The sequence below is a fragment of the Zootoca vivipara genome, chromosome 14, assembly GCF_963506605.1.
Source record: "Zootoca vivipara chromosome 14, rZooViv1.1, whole genome shotgun sequence".
Classification (NCBI taxonomy): domain Eukaryota; kingdom Metazoa; phylum Chordata; class Lepidosauria; order Squamata; family Lacertidae; genus Zootoca; species Zootoca vivipara.
The window spans coordinates 52459561-52487354 of record NC_083289.1 but is presented as its reverse complement, the minus strand read 5'-3'; the positions used below and the strand labels follow the sequence as shown (position 1 = coordinate 52487354).

The following is a 27794-nucleotide window of genomic DNA, read 5'->3' as shown; positions in this document are numbered from 1 at the left end:
TAATTGCAGTGAAGACAAACAGATCGGCAACGATATTGTGAAATTATTTTCGCCCTTTGAGCTCCAGCCCTGATCAAGCAGAAAGAGAACAGAAATCCTCGATCAAAGCCGGAGGCAGAGAGACGCCAAGGGCCAACAAGATGACTCTCCTTCCAAGCTTCTCCACTGAGACGTGGTCCCTTCTCATTGTCATTCTGGGCCTTTTCATGCTGTATGTACCATTCTCTTGTCTTCCTTTTCTTGGGCTGTTCTCTAATTGTGAAAAGGAGAAGGGCTAATTTATATGGAGAAGGAGCATTTTAAGACTGTTGCTTCTCCTGAAAGCCGTAAGAGATGCCAGTCTCTGAACTGCAAGGATATTCCTTCAGATTTAAGGAAGGTTCTCTCCACAATCCCTTTATCCAGAAAGGTCTTCCAGCAAATAGGTGTGACCTGACCAGTTTACAAAGGATTAAAGCAAGAACAAGCCTTAAAAAGAATAAATGCTAGACAACAATTGAGGTTTTTTGTTTTTTGTTTCCAAAGTCAGGTAACTGTTAAAAATCAGTTTGCATTACTCCCTCATCTTCCTCCTGTTGGGCTGTTTCCTAACTGTTAGGAGAAGTTTTAGTTACAGGTAGGTAGCCGTGTTGGTCTGAGTCGAAACAAAATAAAAAACTTCCTTCAGTAGCACCTTAAAGACCAACTAAGTTTTTATTTTGGTATGAGCTTTCGTGTTAGGAGAAGAACAGGGACATTTTCCATCGCTTCTTCCAAAAGCCACAGGAGATGGTAGAACGCAGAAGAGCATAAAACGCAAGCAAGCTTAGGAAGGAAAAGTTCCATGCACTTTTGCAATGTAACCCTAAGCGAGTTTACTCAAAAGGGGGGTTCCTTAAGCTTTGGCAGCAGTCCTAGATGCACATCCCTGGGGCCAGGATAGGCATGGATCCAATGGGGCTTACTCCTGAGTAGACACAGGCTGTTTAATCTGCAATGTTCTGTTATGTTTTTATATAAGCTGGAGGCCACCCTGTCAGATGGGCGGGGAACAAATAATAAAAGTTGTTGTTGTTGTTGTTGTTGTTGAACTGCCAGCACAATTTCTGACCCCCAAATGAATTGGGTGGTGTGTGTGTTAAACAGGGAACCAGGAAGAGGGCCTTCTCAGTGGTGGCGCCCGCCCTGTGGAACGTCCTCCCATCAGATGTCAAGGAAATAAACAACTACTGTATCCGACTTTTAGAAGACATCTGAAGGCAGCCCTGTTTAGGGAAGTTTTTAATGTTTTATTGTGTTTTTAATATTCTGTTAGGAGCCGCACAGAGTGGCTGGGGAAACCCAGTCAGATGGACGGGGTATAGATAATAAATAGTAGTAGTAGTAGTAGTAGTAGTAGTAGTAGTAGTAGTAATAATAAACATTTTAGGCAGTTGAATCAATAAAGGCAAGTTTGAGAGGGAAAGCACCATGGAAATCTGCGTACATTTCCTGCTTCAGACAGTGTTTTACTGCCCGTGGTTCTGTCCCATTGAAAAGCTGCGCTAGAGGGAGAGTGTGCAAGGAGCAGCTTCAGGGTAGCATAAGAAATAGCGTGTTTGCTAGAGATAAGCAGAGCAGCCCGAGGGAAGGAAAGAGCTGCATTCAAAAGGGAGAGAGCAGCAGGTGGATTTGGGAGTCTCCATTTTATCCACGCAGACCAGGATGTCCAGCAAGTTGGATGGCTTTGAAAGAGGATTCGATTCATGGACGAGAGAGCTGTCAATGGCTACTTGCCACAATGATGCTTCTGAGCACCCGTTGCTGGAAGCCATGGGCTGTTGTGCTCCTCTTCTGCTTGTCAGTTCCCCCCATGTGTCTAGTTGGCCATGGTGCGAGAACAGGATGCTGGACTAGATGGGCCACTGGCCTGATCCAACAGGCTGTGCCTATGTCCTGCAAATTACTGGGTGGTCTCCTTGAAGCCATGCCGGCTGCTTGCTGCACACACCAGATCCCCAGCTTCTTTCTGGCCACCTCCAAGTGCAGAATAAGGTGGCGGGATTTCGAACTGCACCACTTCCAGTGGACGGTGTCTTCTCCAGAGCAAAAGACTTCTGCATCGAATAAAGCATATCAGGGAGAACGACAGGCAAAAGTTTAACAATTATTGATACTTAAACTGTAGGATTTCAATTGCACTTTTGAGTGTTCTTAGCATGTTACTTTATTTTGGATCATTACAGGTATCACCCACTGTTTTGTTTAAATTTCAGAAGAATTTAAAAATCCTCTCTTGAGCAGTGTACCTAGAACAATTCAACATGATTTATTCTCTCTCACCACAATTGGTTTACACCGTAAGATTGTGGTTCGGGGATGTTAAGGATCCCGTTGTAGAGATTTCCTCTCTGAACCCAATAATAATAATAATAATAATAATAATAATAATAATAATAATAATTTTATTGTTCATACCCCACCCATCTGGCTGGGTTTCCCCAGCCACTCTGAGTGGCTCCCAACAGAACACTAAAAACAGAATAAAACTTCAAACATAAAATCTTCCCTAAACAGGGCTGCCTTCAAATGAAAAGTAAGACGCAGCTTAAATCTGTTGTGTAAGCTATAGCTTAAGCATTTGTGTTCTATTACAGGCCTGAGTTGCATTTTATGCTAATATTTCCCATTTTGGGAGGAGAGATATTTTAAAACCATGTTCCCTCCCTGGTACGTTTGCCATTTTTATAAATATCAAACCAGCAGTTCTGCAAATTTTGATGCCTAACTTGAAACACAACCTTGGTGGTTGCATTTTATGATTTACATTAACCCAGGGGTCAGCAAACCTTTTCAGCAGGGGGCTGGTCCACTGTCCTGCAGACCTTGTGGGGGGGTGGGGCGGAGTATATTTTGAAAAAAACAAATAAATGAACAAATTCCTATGCCCCACAAATAACCCAGAGGTGCATTTTAAATAAAAACCCACATTCTACTCATGTAAAAACACACTGATTCCTGGGCCGTCTGCGGGCCGGATTGAGAAGGTGATTGGGCTGGATCTGGCCCCTGGGCCTCAGTTTGCCTACTCATGTCTTAACCAAAGGAAGCTCTGAGCTGGTGATGCTGTTCTTGACCCCCAGTCAGCACTGGGCACCGAGCTACCATTTTGATTTCCCGCCATGCCCCCGGTTCCCCACAACACCCACAGCACCTGCCTTATGTCCAGGGAGCCTCCCAGGGGACCCAGCTGAGGAGGACTGCCTCAAACATGGAGCCAGTGCAAGGACGGTTCCCTGGAGATGCTAAGATTTGAACCTGGGACCACCTGACTACTGGGATCAGAAGGCACCCCAGCTCAAACCACCTGCAATTGCATCCTTTGGCCAGTAGGCAAGAACAGGTGGAAAACACCAATGCCCTGTTGTGCCACCCCCAAAAGGTTTGCCCCCCTGTGTGCATGTGTTTTTAGCAGGAGGTGCTAAACCCTTGACAACTTTTTACGCTCTGCTGCTGTCAATTATCATCTGTCAGATTTGCATCTCTCTCTCTCTCTCTCTCTCTCTCTCTCTCTCTCTCTCTCTCTCTCTCTCTCTCTCTCTCTCTCTCTTTCTCTTTCTCTCTCCATTAAAAAACAGATATGGAATTTGGCCATACAGCCATTTCAGAAATCTGGGCATTCCAGGTCCGAGGCCATTGCCTTTCTTTGGAACTCTCTTGTGCTATCGTAAGGTGAGTGTCTGGGGACATTTCTGCCCTGCTTAAGAGGTTTGCCAAGACACCTGTCTGCTCCTCTCTCTAGGGATCAGAGGGGCTCCATAAACTGGGTCTTCATCTGGCCCAGAAAGGCTGTTCTTAACTTTCTGAAATGTTGTTCCGCAGGGGTTTATGAACTTTGATACAGAGTGCTTTCAGAAATATGGGAGGAACTGGGGGTAAGTGACCTTTGATGACCAGCTTGTATTTCTTTTCCTTTCCCCCCTCCAACAGATTTTATTTAAGTTTGAGTGAAAATGCAGAGGTTAGTATCCAATATCTTTCTATCAAGGATTTTTTAAAAACAACTAATCCAAATAAAAGCACAAACTGAAAGAAAAAGAGAGAAAGAGAGGAAAGAAAAAAGAGAGAACTTCAGATTCTGACCAGCTTGCATTTCTCGGCGCAGCCCAAACTCCATTATTTGATCCCAAGGAGGAAATATTCTGAAACAGAAGCCTTAATCTGCACTGGATGTCTCTGGGATCTCAAAAGCTTGCCATAAACAGTTAACATTCTGGTAGCCAGAGACTCTCCTCACTGCCCCACCTTTTTAGGGTCTCCTTTCTGTTGCCCCCTGTTCTTCAGTGCTCAGTCGGAGCAAATGGCAGTTGGGTTTAGTCCAGATTGCTGTTTGTTCTGATTTAGAGTTGAAGAGTGGGTCTTCCCTGGGAAAGGAGTAGGGCAAGTGGGAAACTGCTCTGACTCAGAGAAGAGAAGGTTCAGGGGTGATATGATAGCCATGTTCAAATATATGAAAGGATGTCATATGGAGGAGGGAGAAAGATTGTTTTCTGCTGCTCCAGAGAAGCGGACACGGAGCAATGGATTCAAACTACAAGAAAGAAGACTCCACCTAAACATTAGGAAGAACTTCCTGACAGTAAGAGCTGTTCGGCAGTGGAATTTGCTGCCAAGGAGTGTGGTGGAGTCTCCTTCTTTGGAGGTCTTTAAGCAGAGGCTTGACAGGCATATGTCAAGAATGCTTTGATGGTGTTTCCTGCTTGGCAGGGAGTTGGACTGGATGGCCCTTGTGGTCTCTTCCAACTCTATGGTTCTATTATTCATGTCTAGAAAGCATGTCTCCTGCAGGAAACCAGCCAGAGCCCTGCTTTCTAGCCATGGGGAAAGCAGGAACGAGCCCTTAGTCCAGGCATCCCCAAACTTCGACCCTCCAGATATTTTGGACTACAATTCCCATCATACCTGACCACTGGTCTTCTTAGCTAGGGATCATGGGAGTTGTAGGCCGAAACATCTGGAGGGCTGCAGTTTGGGGATGCCTGCCTTAGTCAGCCTCCACCGATCAGGCACCGTTGAGACGCTTGGAACTACAGCTGCTGTCAGTCCTTGTCAACATGGAGTGATGGGAGATGTAGTCCAACACATATGGAGGGCGCCAGGGCAGGGAACATGACCAGCAGCTCAGGGCAACACCCTTGGCTTTTCAAAATATAAAATTGGTAGGATGTGCCTTCTCTTCCTTCCTCTTCACCCAGGTTTTACGATGGCCGGCAACCTATATTAGCCACGCTGGATCCTGTCATTATTAAAACTGTTCTGGTGAAAGAATGCTACTCCACCTTCACCAACCGCCGGGTAAGGGCTCGTAGCTTAAGCAATGCAACAGGGTTCTTCATGCCACTAAATTAGGAATGCTAAATTGGGAAGGATTGGCTAATGTCTACTTCTTTGGCGATCCCTTGTAGCCGAGTAAGATTGTCTTCCATAAACACGGTTTTAACAATGAGTCCGTAAGTGACTGTGGAGGCCAATTCTGGATCCACACGTCCTTCCACAGTGGGGACATTGGTTTCCAGGCGGGAGTTGATCACAGTGAGGGTTTGCCAAGCGTGCCTTCCTCTTAGCATGTTTATCCCTTGCGTCCTGAGTTCGAGTGTCTTCAAAGCCCATGACACCTTTGGTAAAGGCTGTTCTCCAACTGGAGCGCTCGCAGGCCAGGGTTTCCCAGTTGTCAGTGTTTATACTACATTTTTAAAGATTTGCCTTGAGAGGGTCTTTTACCTCTTTTGTTGACCACCAGCATTACGCTTTCTATTTTAAAGTTTGGAATAGAGTAGTTGCTTTGGAAGACGATAATCAGGTAATGTGGCAGGTAGATGAAGACATCTCCTAAAGTCAAGTGTGAACTTGGGGCTCATCCGCCCTTCATTCCTGTCATCTTTAGTATAACATGTCCTTAAACTTATAAATAGCATAGGCATTTCAAAACGGGCCTTTTGTTTGAATAGGATTAGGACGATGCAACATTATCCATAATTCAGTTAAGACAACTAAGAACAAACTTAGTTGGTCTCTAAGGTGCTACTGGACAATTTTTTTTTTCCGTTAAGACAGATTATTTGCTATTAAATTAGTGTGTTTATTAAGCACATATGAAGTCAGAATTCAGCAGTGCTTGAAGTGGGCTCAAACCCTAATTCTGTTGTCTTTTTTTATCCCACTTCAAGTAATTCAGATTATAAAAGTACAAAAGTGTCTCCAAGTATATGGTTGTAGGACCCAGATCATTTTTTTATGGTTGCAAGTTGTTTTAAATTGTTTTTCGTAAATAAATAAACAATACATTTTGTGCCCTGTTTCTAGGCACTGGTCCAGATTTTCCATGTCTGTCTGTCTGTCTGTCTGTCTGTCTGTCTGTCTGTCTGTCTGTCTGTCTCTCTCTCTCTCTCTCTCTCTCTCTCTTTCTCTGTTGCCTTGGTCCTTTCCCCAGGAAAACCTATGTTCTACCAATGAATCAGAGCCCACAGCAATCCAGTTTGATCTGGCTCAGTGGCAAAATGTGTGTTTTCCCAGGCAAAGCTCCAGGATGAAAACAACAACAGCAACACTTGAACACAGACCTGGGAAGCCTGGACTTGGGCCTAGGAAGCATGGAGCAGAGGGAAGTGTGGCCAAGCCCTTAGTCCCCCCCCCCCTGGCCCTCACTGAAACTCCAGATTTGGGATCTGTCAAAAGCCGACTCATCATTTTGAAACCACCTCACTTCCTTGCTTGCTTCCCTCTAGAATGTAGGTTTAGGTGGGCTGTTTGAGTCTGCCATCACGATGGTAAAGGACAAACAATGGAAGAGGATTCGCACTGTGCTCTCTCCAACCTTCACCAGTGGAAAGCTAAAGGAGGTAAAAAGAAAAGAAAAGATACTGAGCCCTGAAGAATTCAAATATTCAACACTGGTCCATATGGTCCTTTTAATTCCAGCACAATTCACAGAAGCTATTCAGTCTGAAACTAGAGCATACAGTATCGTAATCCAATTATGTTGTTAGCAAGAATGGGTGAAGCAAGCCTTTAAATCAGCCCATTTCACATTGTCATGAAATGAGACGACTGGCATTTGTTTGTTTTTAAAGGGATGTTTCAACATTGTACCATTTCTCCAGTTACTCAGTGCATCCTGCCAATATTGTATTTCCTTCTTCTCTGAATTTTCTATTTGGAGCTGGGGAGACTTTGCCTCAAACCACTCGGGGTGATCTTCTGTAAAATGTGTGCCTCTTTTTCTCTTCACCCTTGAATGGAGACCTTTCTGCGACCCCACAGGCTTCTGTGTAGCTGCTTCCGGTTCCTTCACACCCCCTTGAAAGATCCCCATCATTTATTGTATTCCAGATGTTTCCCATCATCAAACACTATGGGGAGGTTCTGATCCAGAACGTTCAGAAGAAAGTGGAGAAGGATGAGCTTCTGGTTGCGAAGGAGTAAGTAACTTGGGTCAGGGGAGGCTGCCGTCAAAAACAGAGCCCTCTTCTATCCTCCCATGACAATGTGGGCTGCCTTGGGGGTAAATCCAGACCATAGAATCATAGAGTTGGAAGAGACCACAAGGGCCATCCAGTCCAACCCCCTGCCAAGCAGGAAACACCATCAAAGCATTCTTGATATATGGCCGTCAAGCCTCTGCTTAAAGACCTCCAAAGAAGGAGACTCCACCACACTCCTTGGCAGCAAATTCCACTGCCGAACAGCTCTTACTGTCAGGAAGTTCTTCCTAATGTTTAGGTGGAATCTTCTTTCTTGTAGTTTGAATCCATTGCTCCGTGTCCGCTTCTCAGGAGCAGCAGAAAACAACCTTTCACCCTCCTCTATATGACATCCTTTTATATATTTGAACATGGCTGTCATATCACCCCTTAACCTTCTCTTCTCCAGGCTAAACATACCCAGCTCCCTAAGCCGTTCCTCATAAGGCATCGTTTCCAGACCAGATTGGGTTAACAAAGTGAGCAGCCTGGAGGTGGTAATAATAATAATAATAATAATAATAGTAATAATAATAATAATAATAATATTTTTATTACTTATACCCCACCCATCTGGTTCCCCAGCCACTCTGGGTGCCTTCCAACAAAAGATTAAAAATACATTAAAACATCAGTCATTTAAAGCTTCCCTAAACAGGGCTGCCTTCAGATGTCTTCTAAAAGTCAGATAGTTATTTATTTCCTTGACATCTGACAAGAGGGAATTCCACAGGGCGGGTGCCACTACCGAGAAGGCACTCTGCCTGGTTCCTTGTAACCTCATTTCTCACAATGAGGGAACCGCCAGAAGGCCCTCGGAGCTGGAGATCAGTGTCCGGGCAGAGCGATGGAGGTGGAGACTCTCCTTCAGGTATACTGGGCTGAGGCTGTTTAGGGCTTTAAAGGCTGTTTAGGGCTTTAAACACTTTGCATTGTGTTCGGAAATGTACTGGGAGCCAATGCAGGTCTTTAAAGGACCAGTGTAATACAGTCTCGGTGGCCACTCCCAGTCACCAGTCTAGCTACCGCATTCTGGATTAGTTGTAGTTTCTGGGTCACCTTTCAAGGTAGCCCCACGTAGAGCGCATGGCAGTAGTCCAAGCGAGAGATAACTAGAGCATGCACCATTCTGGCAAGACAGTCCGCAGGCAGGTAGGGTTTCAGCCTGCATACCAGATGGAGCTGGTAGACAGCTGCCCTGGATACAGAATTAACCTGCGGCTCCATGGACAGCTGTGAGTCCAAAATGACTCCCAGGCTGCACACCTGGTCTTTCAGGGGCACAGTTACCCCATTCAGGACCAGGGAGTCCTCCACACCTGCCTACCTCCTGTCCCCCTCAAAACAGTACTTCTGTCTTGTCAGGATACAACCTCAATCTGTTAGCCGCCATCCGTCCTCCAACCGCCTCCAGGCAGCAAACTCATGCTAATTCCGTAAGATGTTCGTGGGCCCAAAGCTAGACTTCCTCCTTCCTAGGACTCTTTCCTCTGTGAACCCATCAGGCATGCCATGCATTCCTGTAACTTCCATTTTGATAAGCCGTCAGGCAGGGATGGTCTCCTCCTTTAAATCGTTTGTTATTTAACACACCCAAGAGTCTGATTGGGCTGCTCTGTTCCCTCCCCAGCGTCTTTGGGGCCTTCAGCATGGATGTGATCACCAGCACTTCGTTTGGTGTGGACCTCGACTCTATGAACAACCCCGATGATCCTTTTGTCAAGGAGATCAAGAAACTCACCAAGTTCTCCTTTAATCTACATATACTTTTAATATGTAAGTTGGCTCTGGGTTTCCTTTTTTATATCGAATTTATTAAGGGTTTCCAACTTATGATACAATAAAAACCCAACTCCCAACTAGAATAATAATAATACTAACAACGAAGAAGAAGAAGAAGAAGAAGAAGAAGAAGAAGAAGAAGAAGAAGAAGAAGAAGAAGAAGAAGAAGAAAGGAGAGAAAAAGGACAGAAAGAGAGAAAGTGGAAAAGAAGAAGAGAAATAAAATAATATAAACAAGCACAAAGTTGTATATATATATATACAGTGGTACCTCTACTTACGAATTTAATGCGGTCCAAACGCACATTTGTAAGTCGAATCCCATAGGAAATGCATTGGGAGAAAAAAATTGTAAGTAGAAGCAACCCTATCTAAAAATTCATAAGTAGAAAAAATCCTATCTAAACCGCATCCAAGATGGCGGACGGAGCTCCGTTCGTAAGTAGAAACATTCGTAAGTAGAGTTATTCGTAAGTAGAGGTACCACTGTATATAGCCCTCTGTTATATCTTAAATTTCAACCCACATACAGAGAAGTGAATCCTCTTGGCTTTCACCTGGGAGAACTTCCCTCATCCTCAGATCACGGCCTGAGAAAAGCCACTCTTCTGCCCTGCCCCTCTCACAGGTTCCTTCTCCTCCTCTCCATCACCTCTCTGTATGTATTTTCATTTATCCTGAATTTAAATCTTCAGAGATCAAAACATACTACTACTACTACTACTAATTTATTTACTTATACCCAGCCCACCTGGGTGGGTTTCCCCAGCCACTCTGGGCGGCTTCCAACAGAAAAATAAAATACAATATTAAACATTAAAAACCTCCCTAAAGATATGAATAATATTAACAGAGAGCTATCAAGAATTATCAAGAATTAAAGATCTTAAAAAATAAAAAAGAGGAAGAAAGAAGAAAAGAGGTACTTCTGCTATCTCTATCTACCAGTCATGCATATAACAATTTAGCATATGCACTCCAGAATAGTTTCTAGCTGTAATTGATATCCAGCTTTCTCCTATTCTGCTAGATGGCGTTTTCCCAAACTTCCCTCCCAGGCCACCAGAATTCATATTTCTGCCACTCAAAAAGTCCAATATAACCCTTCATTTATTGTTATCTTTGTGTGTCCCACATTAATCTTTCTCCAGTTCCTTGTGACGTGTTCTCTTCAGGGGTTCCAACAAATCCTAGTAAATCCATATTTACAGTCGTACCTGGGTCAAGAACTTAATTTGTTCCGGAAAAGTCTGTTCTTAACCTGAAACTGTTCTTAACCTGAGGTGCCACTTTAGCTAATGGGGCCTCCTGCAGCTGCCGCATGATTTCTGTTCTCATCCTGAAGCAAAGTTCTTAATCTGAGGTACTATTTCTGGCTTAGTGGAGTCTGTAACCTGAGGTACCACCGTATTTGCCTGTTGCATCTTCCTTAAATTGTATTTCGTCCTCGTGTTTCCTTCTCCCTCCTTTTCTTCCAGTTCTTTATCAGTATAAACTCCAGTAGGTGAGCTGCTTTCTCTATTTGTGTATTTATTATTCCACTCATCTCTTCTTTGAAAGCATGTTGAGCACGAGAGACCATGCTTTGAACCATCGTCAGCTCTCCTTCTGACTTTGAAGCAGATTCCTTCATCAGATCCAGACCTTCAGACAACTGAAAATCTGCCTCAGCATCACCTGTTGATTTTCCATATTTAAGCAAAGATCGGTCCCATTCGTCATCCACAGAACCTCCCTCTTTAATCAAAGATAGTTCCAATTCACTCTCCCCAGATTCCACACCTTCTTCCATATTTGTAATCAAATCCCTCTGGTCATCTCTTGAAGTTCAGTTTTTAGATCTGCTGGCTGTGATTTAAACATCCCTTGCATGAAGCCGTCTTACCCATAGGCGCTAGGGGTGCAGGGCACCTGGGCGCCGGGCTCCCAGGGGTGCCAGGCCGAGAGTCTGGGACCCAAGAGTTGAGTCCGGGGAAGAGCCCGCCCGTCGGTTGGAGAGCCACAACGGGCTCGTCTGCTGTGGGCGGCTCTGCGCTGCGAGTTCAGGAGCGACCGAGCCAGCGAGATGCTTAGGCGGCCGGCTGGCTCTGCCCTCCTGCGCACCTGGGACTGGGCAACCGGGGGGGGGCACCAGGTGGATCTTTGCAGCCCAGCGCTGCATATGCTTAAGACAGCCCTGTCAATGAAGTATTCCATGTTAACATGGCTTCTCCCCTCCCCCCTAGCTGTGAATGATGCACCTGAAAAAAGCAGTTTCTACCTCCTAATGCCTCAGCACAACACAGCTGAGACAACAAAAGACACAAAGTATAAATTATAGGGAACTTTAGAGTTATAATCCATTGTGATGGATGCTTTAGCTGAGATTCTCTAAGGGGCTACTGGACAAATTTTTTAAAAATTAATTAATTAATTTCAACTGCGTCAGACCAACACGGCTACCTACCTGAATGATGCTATTTTTGAAAAAAATGTAAAAACCAATAAAATTATATATATGAAATTCTATAAAATACATTTTAGGGTTTTGAATCAATAGTCAAATAGTGGATCTGATTCTGATTGCCCCAGCTAAAAACCTTGCAATCTGCCAAGAGAAAGGACCCTCTGGCAGTGGCTGGGCGACAATAAAAGAGGGGCGAGGACCTCACTCCTCAAGTCTTTATAAAGAGTGCAAGCCAGGAGGGCATGTGCCACTGAATCAGTACTGCCCATTATGGATCTGTAACCCTGGGATTCACACTGTGTTTGGGGACTGAGCACATGCTATTCAGGCTTACAAGCAGTGACACTCAGAGCAAATAAACCAAAGTTTACTCATGGATTTCTACAGAACTCTGCCTGTCTGCCTGATGTTTTGCTTCTTCTTCACTGTGAATATCTGTTTCTTGCAGTTGTGTTCCCATTTGTGGCTTCTCTCCTCAAGTTAATGAAAATCACTTTCTTCAACCCAGAAGCGATGAACTTCTTTGAGAGGTCACTTGCAAAAATAAAGGCGACACGGGAGAAAGAAGGCCAGGGGGTAAGCATGAAGCCCGCGCTGAATTTTGAGGGTGAAAAATTCGCACACAATTTTCACACCAGAACGGGCTTTCATTGGAGGGGATAGAATTATTCACCAAAAGATCTCCCACAACCCAACATTTTGACTCTTTTGCCCCCTCAGTATGTCCTATTCTGCCTAAGAAAAGCGAGATCAATCAATCTCCTTAAGGGCAAAGGTGGCCAACTCTCAGGGCTGCCTTTAGCCCTTTAAGAAACTTGGGGGAGCAAACCATCTCGGTCTGTTGGGGTCTTTCCTCTGATTGCTTTCTCCGCTGTTTAATTTGTTTTTATGCTTAGGGCCGGGTGGATTTCCTGCAGCTGATGATCGACTCCCAGAAGTCCAACAGCGAGCACCAGAGCAACGCCTTGGATCCCTCCTATAAAGGTAATACCACTTCTGGGAGTCAATTCAGTGTCACTTCGAGGTCTCTGAAACTGAAGGGGAACAAGAACAAAAGATGTCAGTGAAGGCCCCAAGCAGATCTCACCGGGGAGGGCATTCCACAGATGGGGAGCCACGACCGAAAAGGCCCTTTTGGGATTCAGGGATGAAGTTCTGATCCATGTTGGCAGAATGTCCAAAGCAAACAAAAGCAAGAGTCTCAGTGCATGGCACTCTCATGTTACCTGTCAGCCTTCAGGGAATCCCCCCCCCCCGGCAGTAGATAAGCAGAACAAAGGAAAAGGAGTCTTTTTGGCAGCTAAAAACTTTAATGATCACAGCGAGAGAACAAAAAAATCCATTTCCTAGGGATGGTGGTGCTCCCAATTAAGGGTTTCACCCACTTCGTCCCTAGTCACTACTGCGTCTTGTAACTGATTTCGTAACCACTGTGCTTTCTGCGTCGCCACCTTACCAGCTCTCCTTGACCTTGGGCTGAGCAGCTGAATGCCTTCCAGAGACAGTGAATCTGTTAACTCCCCCCCCCAGTGTTTCTTCTCCTAGTTGTCCCCCATCCAGTATTTCCCAGCTTCTGCTTTCTGAACTATGTCCCTCTGCAAACCACTGTTCCAAATCTATATTGTCCTGCTCCTGGGAAGATTCAGGATCAGGAGGAGGGGGTTGCTCCCACCATTCCTCCTCAGTCCAGCTCTCCTCAGCACTGTCCCTGACATTACCAATGCAGATCATATTCCCACCTAGTGTATGTGCTGTATTATTGGGGCTAATAATAATAATAATAATAATAATAATAATAATAATAATAATATATTTATACCCTGCCCACCTGACAGGGCTTCCCCAGCCACACTGGGTGGCTTCAAACATAGTCTGAAAACACAACTAAGTGTCAAATATTTAAAACTTCCCAATACAGGGCTGCCTTTAGGTGTCTTCAAAAGGTTGTTTAGTTCTTTATCTCCTTGACATCTGATGGGAGGGTGTTCTAGAGGGTGGGTGCCACTACTGAGAAGGCCCTCTGCCTGGTTCCCTTCTTGCAGTGAGGGAATTGCCAGAAGACCCTCAGAGCTGGACCTCAGTGTCTGGGCTGGACGGTGGGGGTGGAGATGCTCCCTTAGGTATATCGGACCAAGGCCACTTAGGGCTTGAAAAGTTAGCACTGACACATGGAATTGTGCATGGAAACGTACTGGGAGCCAGTGTAGATCTTTTAGGACTGGTGTTATATGGTCCTGGCAGTCACTCCCAGTCCCCAGTCTAGCTGCCACATTCTAGATTAGTTGTAGTTTCTGCTTCATCTTTCCAGCCTTTCTTTGTTTGCAGGCTTGACCGATGATGAAATCCTGGCCCAAGCCTTCACCTTTGTCTTTGCTGGATATGAAACCAACAGCAACTCTTTGGGTTATACGGCCTACTTTTTAGCCATTCACCCAGATGTCCAGCAGAAGCTTCAAGCGGAGATAGATACGATCCTGCCCGACAAGGTGAGAATGTGCAGGTTGCAAAGGTGAGTCTGGACCCAATGCAGAGGGTTTTGGGGGTATGGAATCGTAGAATGGCCATCCAACCTCTGCTTAAAAACCTCCGAGGAGAAAGAGTCCAAAAACAGGCATCCCCAAACTTTTGCCCTCCAGATGTTTTGGACTACAATTCCCATCTTCCCCAACCACTGGTCCTGTTAGCTAGGGATCATGGGAGTTATAGGCCAAAACAACTGGAGGGCCGCAGTTTGGAGATGCCTGGTCCAAAACCTCCCGAGGGAGACCTTTTCATTGTTGAACAGCTCTTATTATCAGAAAGTTCTTCCAGATGTTGTTGGAATCTTTTTTCTTGCAACCTGATGTCAAGTACGGGAGTTCCCCTCTCCCTTCTGGTAACTCTGCAATAAGAATTAATGAGCATTTGTTAGATTTACAGTAGTACCTTGGTTCTCAAACTTAATCTGTTCTGGAAGTCCGGTCCAAAACCAAACGATTCCAAAACCAAGGCACGCTTTCCCATAGAAAGTCATGCAAAGCAGATTAATCCGTTCCAGACTTTTAAAAACAACACCTAAAACAGCAGTTTAACATTAATTTTACTGTCTAATGAGACCATTGATCCATAAAATGAAAGCAATAATCAATATGCTGTCCTATAAAATAAATAAGAAAGTATTGTAGATGATAAAAATAATTTTTTTTCTTACCTGCACTGATGATAGTCATTGTTTGGATGGGGGGCTTTTACCCATTTCCGCAGCCACACAATCAATCAATCAATCAATCAATAAGTAACTGAACTGGGTTCCACACAGTCACAATAACAAATTAACTGAAAAAGCCTGAAAAACAAAAATGCAAAATAAACAGCAAGAACAAAAGCACCAAACTTAATCCGTTCTGAAAGTCCATTTGATTTCCAAAATGTTCAAAAGCCAAGGCACAGCTTCTGATTGGTGCAGGCGCCCCAGAAACAATAGCTGACAGCTGCGTCGGATGTTTGGCTTCCAAAAAACGTTTGAAAATTGGAACACTTGCTTCCGGATTTTCGGCGTTTGAGAACCAAGTGATTTGCGAACCAAGGTACCACTGTATAGTCCTTTTATTACAGCACTAGCTGGCCCGGCCACGCGTTGCTGTGGCTCATGCCTGTGATTTCCCCCACTCTGTCCCGACCCATGACCTATTCTGCCTGCTCCTCCCCCCACCCCCGGTTCATCCCTGTGACTGTCAGGTGGGCACGGATGAGCCATCGCTCCCCCTCCTCCCCCATCCCCAGGCACATCCCTGCAGGCCCCCGGTATCCCTGCAGGACTCCCCCCACCCCCGCAGGCCCCCGGTATTCGGCATTGGGGGGAAGGCAACGGCTGGGCGTGGGGTGGTATTCGGGACAGTCGGCGTAGCGGGCTATGTCTGTGATGGTTGGACACGGGGGGCTAGCGGCAGGATCCCGGCGCCGGGCTTTGTGGAGGAATGGCCTTTGTGGCGGTTATAGAGTATTGGCTGGTGACATCACGATCTTGCCTCGGCCTTGGAGATGCAGCTTCTGGCTTCTATTTCCCAGCATGCACTTTCGCCTGAGTTGTGAGTTCTGGAACACAGGTTTTTTGGGGTTTTACCTGGCCCAGGTGTGACATCTGTCTATGCGAACTGTATATGATCACTCGCATATTCGCTTGGGACGTTGTGTCCACATTTGAACGCAATCGGTCAAGCGGTTTTGGAGAAAAGTGGAGACACACCCACATGGCCAGTTTACACACCCACCCACCCACACCCACCCACCCACATATATGGAGAGAGAGAGAGAGAGAGAGAGAGAGAGAGAGAGAGAGAGAGAGAGAGAGAGAGAGAGAGAGGTTATGTTGCAATCACAAACAAGCAACCCTCCGCAAAGATATCAGTTGCCTACTCTGACTCCTCCCCACTTCCGCAGCATGAAGCACACCAACGGGGTGTCCCGCCTCCCCTGCATCTCCTTTGTTCTCTGACACACTCGGACCTCTGAGTTCAGGGGGAGGGAGTCGCTTCTCTCCTACTGTCAGAGATATGGCTGGCAGAGAGGATTCTGCAGAGGGGGAGGAAGAGGCAGAGGAAAACAGAAACTTGATTCTTTCACACCACGAAAGTGAGATAAGCCCCTCTCGCTCTGGAATGCTGTCTGTAAGTTTTTGCAGCAGCACAGAGATGAAAGAGCAGGATGCAGGTGGTAGGAGGGGGTTGGAGTCAAGTCCAGAGGAGGAGGAATTGGCTGCACCCAAATCTCCAAGAAGCAGGAGGCAGAGCAAGTTATTAGAGCAAAGGAAGACGGGGAGGACGTGGCGTATATCTGGCCTCGGGAGGGGTCAGAAGCCAGTCGAGTCAACTGACTTCAACAGTGAGGAATGAGTTGTGGGAGGCTCAGATTGCTGAAAGCCTGTAATTGCTAAATAAACCTCAACTAGTAAAACCGCCAGCCTTCTGTGTCTTGTGTGAGAGACATGCTAAACCTGACATCTACTCTCGAGTAATGTATCACCCAGCTGCTCCCTCCCTTCTGGTTGCTTAGCTACTATTTCATAGCTGGGTAGCTCCTCTCTCAACTGTGTAGCTGCCTGCCTTTCTGCTTCGGGAAATGCTAGAAGCGGGGGGGGGGTATTCCTCCTCTTCTTCTGTTAGGAGCTGATCTCATCTCCCTGCGATTGCATTCCCCACTCTTCCGATCCAGCCCAGCCCCTGACACCTGAAGCCATTGGTTCGAATTCTACCCTCCAGAGCAGGAGTATAGGAAATGGGTTTTGAGTTGTTGTTTTTTTTTAAGAAAGTTCAGTTGCATTAGTTTCCTTCCACCTGTGTTGAATATAACTCAAAGAGTTTACCCCATTCATATACAGAAATCTTAGAATAAGGCTGCCGAGAGCTTTCCTTCTGAAGGTCTCTGTGTCTGGGCTCCCCTGCTTTCCCCAAGAACCGCAGAAAGATGGAGCCTCATTTCAGATCCCACCAGGTACAACTAACCTTCCCCCTTGAATCACCCCAAAGGCTCCTCTCACCTACGATGCCATCATGAAACTTGAGTATCTTGACATGGTCCTGAACGAAACACAAAGGCTGTATCCTTTCGGAGGGAGGCTCGAAAGGCTCTGCAAGAAAGATGTCGAAGTCAATGGCGTGACTATCCTGAAAGACACGTTGGTGATGATCCCACCCTACACGCTTCATCGGGACCCTGAATACTGGCCAGAACCTGACGAGTTCAGACCTGAGAGGTAATGCCCCTGCCCTGAAAGAAAGAAAAAATGGAGGGAGATTTTTATCATATGTGGTGGAAGTGCGACAAGGTTAAAGAATTTTGGGAAATGATATATAATGAACTGAAGAAAATTTTTAAATACACCTTTCCCAAAAAACCTGAATCATTTCTGTTAGGAATGATAGGTCAAGAAATTAAAAGAGAGGACAATGTATTATTTTTATATGCAACAACCGCGGCTAGGACTTTATTAGCCCAAAAATGGAAGACACAGGAATTACCGACGATTGGAGAGTGGCAGACAAAAATGATAGACTATGCTGAATTAGCGAGACTTACGAGCGGGATCCGGAACCAGGGGGAAACAAAGTTCCTAAAAGACTGGTGTAAATATGTGGACTACATGGAAAAGAACTCTAGAAGTTTAAAAACTCTTGCAGGGTTAAAGTAAATCCTGCGAACTGAATTTAAGAAGAGGAAATAAAAAACTGCGGGATAAGCTTTGATTAGAAAACCTTATGAGGGGATGGAGGGAAGTCACAGTGAAATACATGTTACTGTGTTATGGTGTTATTTGTTATGTTTAAATGTGTATTAATTGGAAAATCTAATAAAACGTTATTTTTTAAAAAAAGAAAGAAAGAAAGAAAAAATGTGCTGGTGAAAAGTAGGAAGCACATTCATGTCAATGCTGATTCACACCTGAATGTACATCACTGGACCTCACATGGCTCTGCATCTGTGACATTAGTTGTGGGGGTCCTAGTCACAGAATGCCTGCCATGGGGTGTGAGCTAGCACAGAGAAGGCGTGGCAAGATAAAAATGGATGCCAGATCTAAAACAGGAGAAAAGATTCAGGACACCAAAATGCTGTGGGTATACCCCCCATGAGTTGTCCCAGTTGGGTGGGGCATGAAAAAGAGGCACTGCCCTCCACTATTCTGAATGGGAGGGAGACCCGATGTACAATCCTGGCATCCGATGAGATATGGCCTTATTGAAAGGGGCTTATTCATTCAGGGCGAATAGGGTCTGAGCAGGAAGAGCAGACTCCTTTTCCATCCCAGGAACCGTAGGAGGTACATGTGGGTAAAGGTAAAGGTTAAAGGTAAAGGACCCCTGGATGGTTAAGTCCAGTCAAAGGCAACTATGGGGTTGCGGCGCTCGTCTCGCTTTCAGGCCGAGGGAGCCGGCGTTTGTCCACAGACAGCTTTCCGGGTCATGTGGCCAGCAGGACTAAACCGCTTCTGGTGCAACGGGACACCGCGACGGAAACCAGAGCACATGGAAACGCCATTTACCTTCCCGCCTCAGTGGTACCTATTTATCTACTGCTACTGGCATGCTTTCAAACTGCTAGGTTGGCAGGAGCAGGGACAGAGTGAAGGGAGCTCACCCCGTCACACAGATTCAAACCGCCAACCTTCTGATCGGCAAGCCCAAGAGGCTCAGTGGTTTAGACCACAGTGCCGCACAGTGCCAGCATTGTCACCCATTGCAAGTGTTTAGGGCATCAAGGGAGGGGGGCAGGCACCCCAGAAATTTTCCATTGCTGGATTTTAAACATTAATGGCCACAAATTGCTCACCTGAGCGTTCATTTTGTTCAGTTGAAGTCTATTAAAAATCCCAACTGAACAAGCCAGGCTCCTTATCTCTACCAAGTATAGAGGCAGCCAATGTGTTATTTCAGATTAGCTTTGAGGATCTGATCAAATACGTCACAATTAGAAAAAGTAGGAGAAGTATTTTTAAATATAACTAAAGTGGAAGTAAACAAAAGTAAACATTATTTTCCATCTTTACTGTAGGTTTTGTTTCATTTTGAAAAACAAAAATTTATTTCACACTTTATTTTTATATATATTTTGAATTAGATATACTGTATATGGGGGCATCCAAATCTTTTAAGTGCTTAGGGCCTCTAAAGGTCTTAATCTGGCCCTGACCGTCATGCTCAGGCCTCGCAGCGTGACTTAGTGCGGCAGTATTTACAGGAGCAACTGTGGCGAATGATTTCCTCTTCTTGTGTGGCTGGAGCTGTTGGCTTCATCCTCCTTTGCCTCCTCCCCCATCAATGCATCAGATCTGCCTGTTCTGGTTCCTTACCCAGCCTCCATTTCTCTTGTCTCTGTGAATGCAACCAGGTTCAGCAAAGAGAACAAGGACAAAATAGATCCCTACACGTACCTGCCCTTTGGAGCTGGTCCCCGGAACTGCATAGGAATGCGCTTTGCTCTCGTCACGATGAAGGTGGCTATTGCAATCCTGATGCAGCATTTCTCCTTCAGGGTCTGCAAGGAAACTCCGGTGAGGAGGCTGGGGGTCTGGCGCACCTCTGTGTGTGCGTGGCAAGGGAGGGGGAGGTTTTCCTGACCCTCTCCTGATCTCCTCCATCTTCTCCTGTTATGCAAGAGCCTTTTCCTTCGGAGAAGTGGGTGGCCAGAAGGTAACAGGGACTGTAATGCAATTTGGGGAAAGGAGCAAGTTGGGCATTGTCTTTGCCTCGGGCGACTGTATGAGCCTGCATTTAAGAAACTCTGCCACTTGTGTTTTCCAACCCCTATGCAGCAGCGGAGCAAGCTGATCGGGTGCCTGCATATTTTACAAAAACTAAACCATTCAGTATTCCATTATCACACCCATCAAAACTTATTTACACTGTTGAGTTTATCTTCATGCTGCCCACATTTTCAACTAAACACAATTTTCCTCCATATATTCAATAAACATTTTCCAATCTCCTTTAAACATATGTTCTTCTTCTTCTATTTTAGGTCCGTAAGCTACACATATTCCATCAGTTTACGTTGCCATTCTTCTTTAGTTGGGACTTCGCCCGATTTCCATATTTGGGCTAACAAAACAAGCCGCAGTCTTGGCATACACAAATAGCTTTTTTTTGATACCTGGGAATTTCCATCTGCATTATCCCCAACAAAAAGGACTCTGTTTTGTTGTTTTTTAAAGTGCTGTAAAACATTTTATTTCCAGTTCATTATGGACGTTCCTTCTCTCTGCGGTCCTTCCAGTGGTCATTCCTCCTCTGGTTGCCTGACTGTTTGTCTCCAGGCACTGTGGTCATCTGCAAGGTTTTCCCATAGAGCAGGGTTGATATTGCCAACATTCGTGTCATATTTTCAGACATCTTTGTAACCTAGAGTTGGTCTGCGAACTGGCCTGGTGCTTGAAGCCAGCTCCTCGCAGAGAACATCCTTGGGGATCCTGCCACCTTCCATCCTGTGGTTGTCTTTTAGAGTGATCCAAGATGGTGGCCATCACCTCCTCCCATTCATCCATAGCTTAACTATGCCATCCAATGTCTCCAAGGAAGGAGAGCCCATCACCTTCCGAGCGACCCTTACTTTTGGAATGTGACTTTTCCTAACATTCCCTTCACACCATAAGATTGCAATCCTACAAATCAGGGGTGGGGTCCTCTGGAGGACTCTCAGGTGCTGTTAGACCCCACTTTCCATGGTCCCTAACCACTGGCCATGGGAGCTGGAGTAGAAGGGAATTAGAGCCCAACCACTTCTGGAACATAGCAGGACCTCCTCCATCCTTGCTGTAAAGATTTGCTGGTGCTTAAGCCGGGTCTAATGGTTTCCTAAGTGCTCTCTTTTGCTTTTCATCCTGCTGCAGATTCCCCTGGAGATGAGCAATGAAGCCTTCTTAGTGCCAAAGAAACCAATAGTTTTGAGGCTGGTGCCACGTGGTGATCCCCGGGAGAAGGGGGAGTGAAGCCTGGTCGTGGGCCTTGGTAGAAGATGCAAAAGCCTCAAGTGTGGCTTTGAGAAAATTCCCCGCAGAGAACTTCAAACAGTTCCAGAGAATCAGACAGATTCGCAAACCGAAACAGAGCTCTCTGAAAATCCGTGCATCTCCTAATTTGGCACTGCAGTTTTCCGGCCAAAGAATGCACAGAAAAAGGGAGTCATTAGTGCACCGCCAAAAATGTGTATCTTGGCGAAAGTATCATTAAAAGATGTATTCTATTCAGGAAAAACCGAAATGCTTGCATTCTATTCAGGCTTGCCCAAATACTTGCACTGTGAAACATTCATACAAAAGTGTGTCTACCAGGAGAAAGGGGCTCCAACAATGTGTGCAAATGTTGATGCAAACCCCTCTGTGGAATTGGGGCAAAGCACATGTAAGAAAGTAAGAAATATTCCTCTATTTGCCTGATCTGTCGCTTCTATTGTTTCAGGATGGTTTGGGGAAAATTTTAAACATTTTTAAACTATACTTTAGTTGCAAGGCATCTTGAAAATTCTTATAGTATAAAGTAGATTTAAAAAGCCCCCCTTTAAAACCAAATCATCAATGATGATTAATTGGAGCATGCCCAAGCTACAATTTTGTATCTGTCTGAGACCAGTTTACCAGTCATGGCTTCCCCCATGGAATTCTGGGAACTGTAGTTTGGGGAGGGTGCTGAGAAGATTTTGTTAAGGGATCCATACAGAGCACATGCAATTTGGATTCCTCAGAGTTGCTTGGGATGAAAGAATCACTATGACATCAAATCATGTCCACTGAATGACAGGAAACTCAATCGGTGCAGGCCAGGATTGCAAAAAACCCTTCCTAGAATTGTCACACATCACAGTCCTGGGTAATGTGATTTATCCGGGTCCCTGTGACTCAGATGCATTATTTCAAAGCTCTGTGTGGAAGTGCTCTTGCAGAAACAGGGCCAATCCACCAGTGGAAGCCCAATTTAAATACCACTCTGGAGAGACTTATGATCTGCTGTGGTTTAGTAGATTAAACATCCCTTGTTAAATGCAGCTTCCCTTGTTGAGTTGTTAGAGTCACCTAACAGTGTGTAAAACTGGGTCTGGAAACAGCTCAGAAGTAGCAGTTGCAGCTGGTGAAAGACCCGTGTGATATGATTGTAGCACTCGTTCCCAGGAAGCAATAGTGAAGCTGTATTTTCCATGATCTGCCTTTGGCACAATATCACTACAGTACACCGACACCTGGTATAGGGGGCGCTTGGGGCCCCTGCCCCCTCGATATTTTGAATTGGGGGCTGTGTGAACACACCCTAATTTCAAGGCTACAAGAACATGAACAACTGAGACCAGTTGGGTCGTAGCTGGCACATCAGTCTAAGATGGTACGGGCTTCTCTGTGCCATGGAAGCAACCTGTGATTTTCTGTTTCTGTGATATAACATGTTTCAGTAGCCTTTGGCTGCATGCACACCTCCTCATTTGTAGCACCGAAATGTGGTTTTTCTCAATCCGGAATCATTTGCGCTTATCTTCAAAATGCTGCTTTCCATCTAGACCGGTTCTTAACCCTGCCTTCCATAAGCGTGTGAGTGGTTACTTGATACACATTTGAAAACCCTTCTCTTGATGAAATAAAATCCACAGCCTCTTCCTCCCGGCACACAACCAAGGTGAATGAAGAAGAAGAAAGCCGTGATTGCAGTCTTGGCATAGGGACATCCACAATGTCGTTGGATTTTAGGAGTAGGTCAGCAATAAAATCTTCAAAAAAGGGGGAGCAGGGAGGGAGAGAGATGGGGTCCAAGAGCATCGCCCTGCCACCTTCCCAGAGGTTTAGGGAAGGAGGTGCAATGCTCACGCGCATGTCCCCCCCCCCGCATTGGCCTTGCAAGCTGGCCCTAACAGTTCTCCCAGGAAAAATTTCACCGCATGCCACTGACAAGAATGCACCTGAGACAAGACACCCTCTCTCCAGCTTTGCCTCCATGACAGGCAGAACTCCCCTGGCCTCTTTGCACATCAAGCAAAGCAAGCTTGATCTGAAGCAGCCTGCCCGTCATCAGAGCAAAGGCAAATGGATAGCAAAAGATATTGTGAAATATTTATTTTTGCCCTTTGAGCTCCAGCGCTGAACAAGTATAAAGAGAGCAGAAATCCTTAATCAAAGCTAGAGGCAGAGAAAGGTCAGAGCCACCAAGATGGATCTCCTTCCAAGCTTCTCCACTTGGACATGGTCACTTCTCATTGCCTTCCTGGGCCTTTTCCTTCTGTATGTATCACTCTCTTGTCTTCCTCTTCTTGTTTTCTAACTGTGAAAAGGAGAAGGGGGAGTTTTAAGTCCATTGCTTTTTTCTGAACGCCATAGGAAATGGCAGCTTCTGAACTGCAAGGATATTTATTTACCATGCGAGCCAACAGATTTAAGGAAGGTTCTCCTCTCAATGCCTTTAACCAGGAAGGTCTTCCAACAAATAGGTGTGACCTGACCTGGGCCGTGAACAAAACGCTTCTGGCTATCACTGGGCTGATGGAATTTTCTAAACTGTTTTCATGGACACAGCCATGTAAAGAACATTAGGTAAAGGGACCCCTGACCATTAGGTCTAGTCGTGACCGACTCTGGGGTTGCGCGCTCATCTCGCGTTATTGGCCGAGGGAGCCGGCGTACAGCTTCCAGGTCATGTGGCCAGCATGACAAAGCCGCTTCTGGCGAACCAGAGCAGCACACAGAAACGCCGTTTACCTTCCCGCTGTAGCGGCACCTATTTATCTACTTGAATACTATAGCGCTTACGGAGGGCGGGAGGTGGGATGAGCTTTTGCTACCCACAATGTAATTACTCTGTTGTTGGACTCTCCGTGTTGTATCCAACCAACTTTCAGTCAGAGTAGACCCACTGAAACTAATAGATCAAAGTTAGTCACATCCATTAGTTTCAACGAGTCTGCTCCCAGGAGCACCAGCAATGGTTGAAACCCAATATGAATAGAATTCAGCATATGAGTTTGTGTGGGTGTTTGATTACCGTTTCTGATTTAATTAGAGCAGAGGTTGGATGGCCATCTGCCATGGATGATCTAGATCAGGCATCCCCAAACTTCGGCCCTCCAGATGTTTTGGACTACAATTCCCATCATCCCTGACCACTGGTCCTCTTAGCTAGGGATCATGGGAGTTGTAGGCCAAAACATCTGGAGGGCCGCAGTTTGGGGATGCCTGATCTAGATGACTGGATGGACCTTGGGGGCCCTGCCAATTTTACATTTCTAGGATTCTAGGATCCTATATCCAGTGATAATTCTCAGGAGGGGCGGCAGTTGAAACAGGTCTCCCTGCCTGACTTGTAAGCTAAATTCCTGAAGAGATTATTTGGAAAAACAACCCCCACTTAAACGGAAGTTTTTACCAAGTTGAGGCCATTTAGAATCACAGAATTGTAAAATTGGAAGGGATCCCCATGGGCCATCTACTCCTGCCCTCTGCAATTCAAGAATCATGGGGTGTGGGTGTGGGTGTGTTTCGTAATGTTTTGGAACAACAAGTTCAACAACAATGTCCAACTTTATGCTGCTTTCAACCTACTGTGACATCATTGCTATTTTGCTCTTTAACTTTGGCCTTCAGGTTGGGAGGGGAAGGTAGGATGCTTAGTTTGGCATTGTCATCTTTTAATACGTAACTTAACACACACACACAATGCAAGTATAAAATAAATAATGATTTTTTTTTAAAAAAAAGTGCAGCAAAAAACCCCCAAAACAAACCAAAACCCCACAAGTATGTTTGCTAAAGATAAACAGAGCAGGGAAGGGAAGAGCTGGACCTGAAAGGGAGAAATCAGCAGGTGGACTTTGGAGCCTCTGTGTATTCCATAGGCAGAGCGGGGTGTGCAGCAAGTTGATCTCTAGGAATGAATTGGTGATTTCATTGAGGTCCGTTCAGGAGTTGTGCAGGCCAGTGGCCTTCTTCATGCAGCAAGTGCCTATTGGAAGCTTAGTGGGGCAGAACTGACAAATTCCTGCCTCGTTTTCTGGTCTGCACCTCTTCTGTTGGGCTGGGTCTTCTCCAGAGAGAAAGACTCGTGCATTGAATGAAGCACGTCAGGGAGAAGGACAGGCTAAAGTTCTAGTTACAGGTGGGTAGCCATGTTGGTCTGACGCAGTCCAAACAAACAAACAAATCCTTCCAGTAGCACCTTAGAGACCAACTAAGTTTGTCATAGGTATGAGCTTTCGTGTGCATGCCCACTTCTTCAGACACTTCTGCATGCATCGTATGCATGCATACGAAAGCTCATACCTATGACAAACTTAGTTGGTCTCTAAGGTGCTACTGGAAGGATTTTTATTCATTTATTTATTTTGTTTAGGCTAAAGTTCAGCAGTTATGATTACCTGAACGAGAGGATTTCAGCTGCACTTCTGGCATGTTCTTTATCATAGAATCGTAGAATCATAGAGTTGGAAGAGACCACAAGGGCCATCCAGTCCAACCCCCTGCCAAGCAGGAAACACCATCAAAGCATTCTTGACATATGCCTGTCAAGCCTCTGCTTAAAGACCTCCAAAGAAGGAGACTCCACCACACTCCTTGGTAGCAAATTCTTAAGACATTGCATGACTTTGTTCATTGCAGATCACTTTATTACTTTATTTATCTACTGAGAAGAATTTGTATCCTGCATAATGAAAAAAAGATCTCTCAAGCGGTGTACACAAAGCAATTAAATATGATTAATTCCTCCTCTCCAAGCTTTGAGGTTCTGATCCGTTTATGCAGAAAGTTTATGGTTCAGGGAGCATGGGAAGAATCCTCTCGTAGAGAACAGGTACCCAGGAGAGAAGGAGCAAGCGATTAAACCAGCTCAAATCTGTGGTGCAGATCTGCTGCTGCTGTTGCTCTTGTTGCTAATAATAATAATAATAATAATAATAATAATAATAATAATAGCATTCATATCCCAACTTTTCCACCCAGGAGCTCAAAGTGGCATTCATGGGTCTCCCCCTTTAATCCACACAACACCCCTGCAAGGTAGGTTAGGCTGAGAGGCAGTGACAGGTCTCCAATGCCACCCAGCGAGCTTCATTTCCAAGTGGGAGACAATAATAATAATAATAATAATAATAATAATAAAATTTTATTTATACCCCGCCCTCCCCAGTCAAAACCGGGCTCAGGGCGGCTCACACCAATAAAATTACAATAAAACATAAAAAACAATTGATTAAAATACAGATAAAAATACAGTATTAAAATTTAAAATTTAAGTTTAAAATGCAGCCTGATTTTAAGTAGTCCATAAATCCAAGCCATGAGGGAGGAAAACACAAGGGTCAGACTACGTCCAACCCAAAGGCCAGGCAGAACAGCTCTGTCTTGCAGGCCCTGCGGAAAGATGACAAATCCCGCAGGGCCCTGGTCTCCTGTGAAAGAGCGTTCCACCAAGTTGGGGCCAATACTGAAAAGGCCCTGGCCCTAGTAGAGGCCAATCTAGCCACCTTATGGTTCGGGATCTCCAGAATATTGTTGTTTGTGGACCTTAAGGTCCTCCACGGGGCATACCAGGAGAGGCGGTCCCGTAGGTACGAGGGTCCCAAGCCGCAATTTGAACTCTGGCCTGCCAGGTCCTAGTCTGACCTAGTCCAACCACTCACCACACTGGCTCTTAGCAATTTACTTTGAGTTGTTCAGCTGTGCTTGCACTCTCTTGAAGGCCTGGGTTGAATATTATCTCAGTTGGTTTATTGTGGGGTTTTTTCTTTAGCAGAAGGGGCCCACAAACAGCTGCCTCAACCTGCCAGGTTCCCCTCTGAACCCTGGACAGGCTTTTATGTTCTGCTGCTGTCAATGATCGTCTGGCAGAATTGCACCTCTCTCTTTCTCGTTTTACAAATTAAACAGATATGGATTCTGGCCATATGAGGTTTTCAGGAAACTGGGCATTTTCCATGTCCATCGCCTCTGCCTTTCATTGGAAATATCTGGTCCTATCGTAAGGTGAGGGTCTGGCGGCATCTCTGCCTTTGCTCGAGGGATTCGCTAAGGCTTAATCTGGCTCAGAAAGGCAATTCTTCACATTCCTAAATGTTCTTCCTCCAGGGCATGACAATGCTTGATTCTGAGTGCTTTCAGAAATACGGGAGGGTCTGGAGGGGTAACTGAGCTTTTGTGACCAGCTTGTATTTCTCAGGACACCTCAAATCCCATTGTTTGATCGCAAGGAGGAAATGTTATGTGGTGGGGAAAACACATAATCTGCAACTGGATCTCTTTGGGATCTCAAAAACATATCTTAAACAGGTGAAATCCCAGTACTCACCTGCAGTTTTCTGCCTTGGGGGGGGGATGCCTTTAATTTGTGGGCTCAATTAGCACTGGCATGCCTAAGAATTCAGCTCCCTGAGTTCATCAGGGCCTTTTGCATGTCTGCTCAGAGGTGCGCCCCATTCAGTTAAATGGGTTTCACTCCCAGATTGTCTGAGAGTGCAGCCTAAGGCTCACCCTTGCACATGTATGCAAAGGAGCTCTCAGCTGCCATCATGTTGTGGGTTGGCGCTTTTCTTTGCTTCAACAGAGTAACGGGGCAAGCCTCCTCCTGGGGTGTGTCTTTCTAGTTCATGGA

The 27794-nt window shown here is 45.5% G+C and overlaps 1 protein-coding gene across 2 annotated transcripts; it reads left to right on the top strand.

Moving 5' to 3' along the window:
• On the top strand, nucleotides 1-22959 carry LOC118092624 (cytochrome P450 3A12). Of its 2 annotated transcripts, XM_035130913.2 has the most exons (13): nucleotides 1-211; nucleotides 3597-3690; nucleotides 3841-3893; nucleotides 5214-5313; nucleotides 6744-6857; nucleotides 7348-7436; nucleotides 9109-9254; nucleotides 12155-12282; nucleotides 12603-12690; nucleotides 14032-14192; nucleotides 17211-17437; nucleotides 19570-19732; nucleotides 21068-22957. In XM_035130913.2, the coding sequence occupies exons 1-13, from the start codon at nucleotides 141-143 to the stop codon at nucleotides 21164-21166; spliced, it is 1533 nt and encodes a 510-aa protein (XP_034986804.1). In that variant the 5' UTR covers nucleotides 1-140; the 3' UTR covers nucleotides 21167-22957. The 2 variants fall into 2 exon arrangements, with proteins under 2 accessions (XP_034986804.1, XP_034986805.1); XM_035130914.2 differs by lacking the exon at nucleotides 6744-6857 and having other exon boundaries at nucleotides 21068-22959.
• Nucleotides 22960-27794: the final 4835 nt, after the last annotated feature.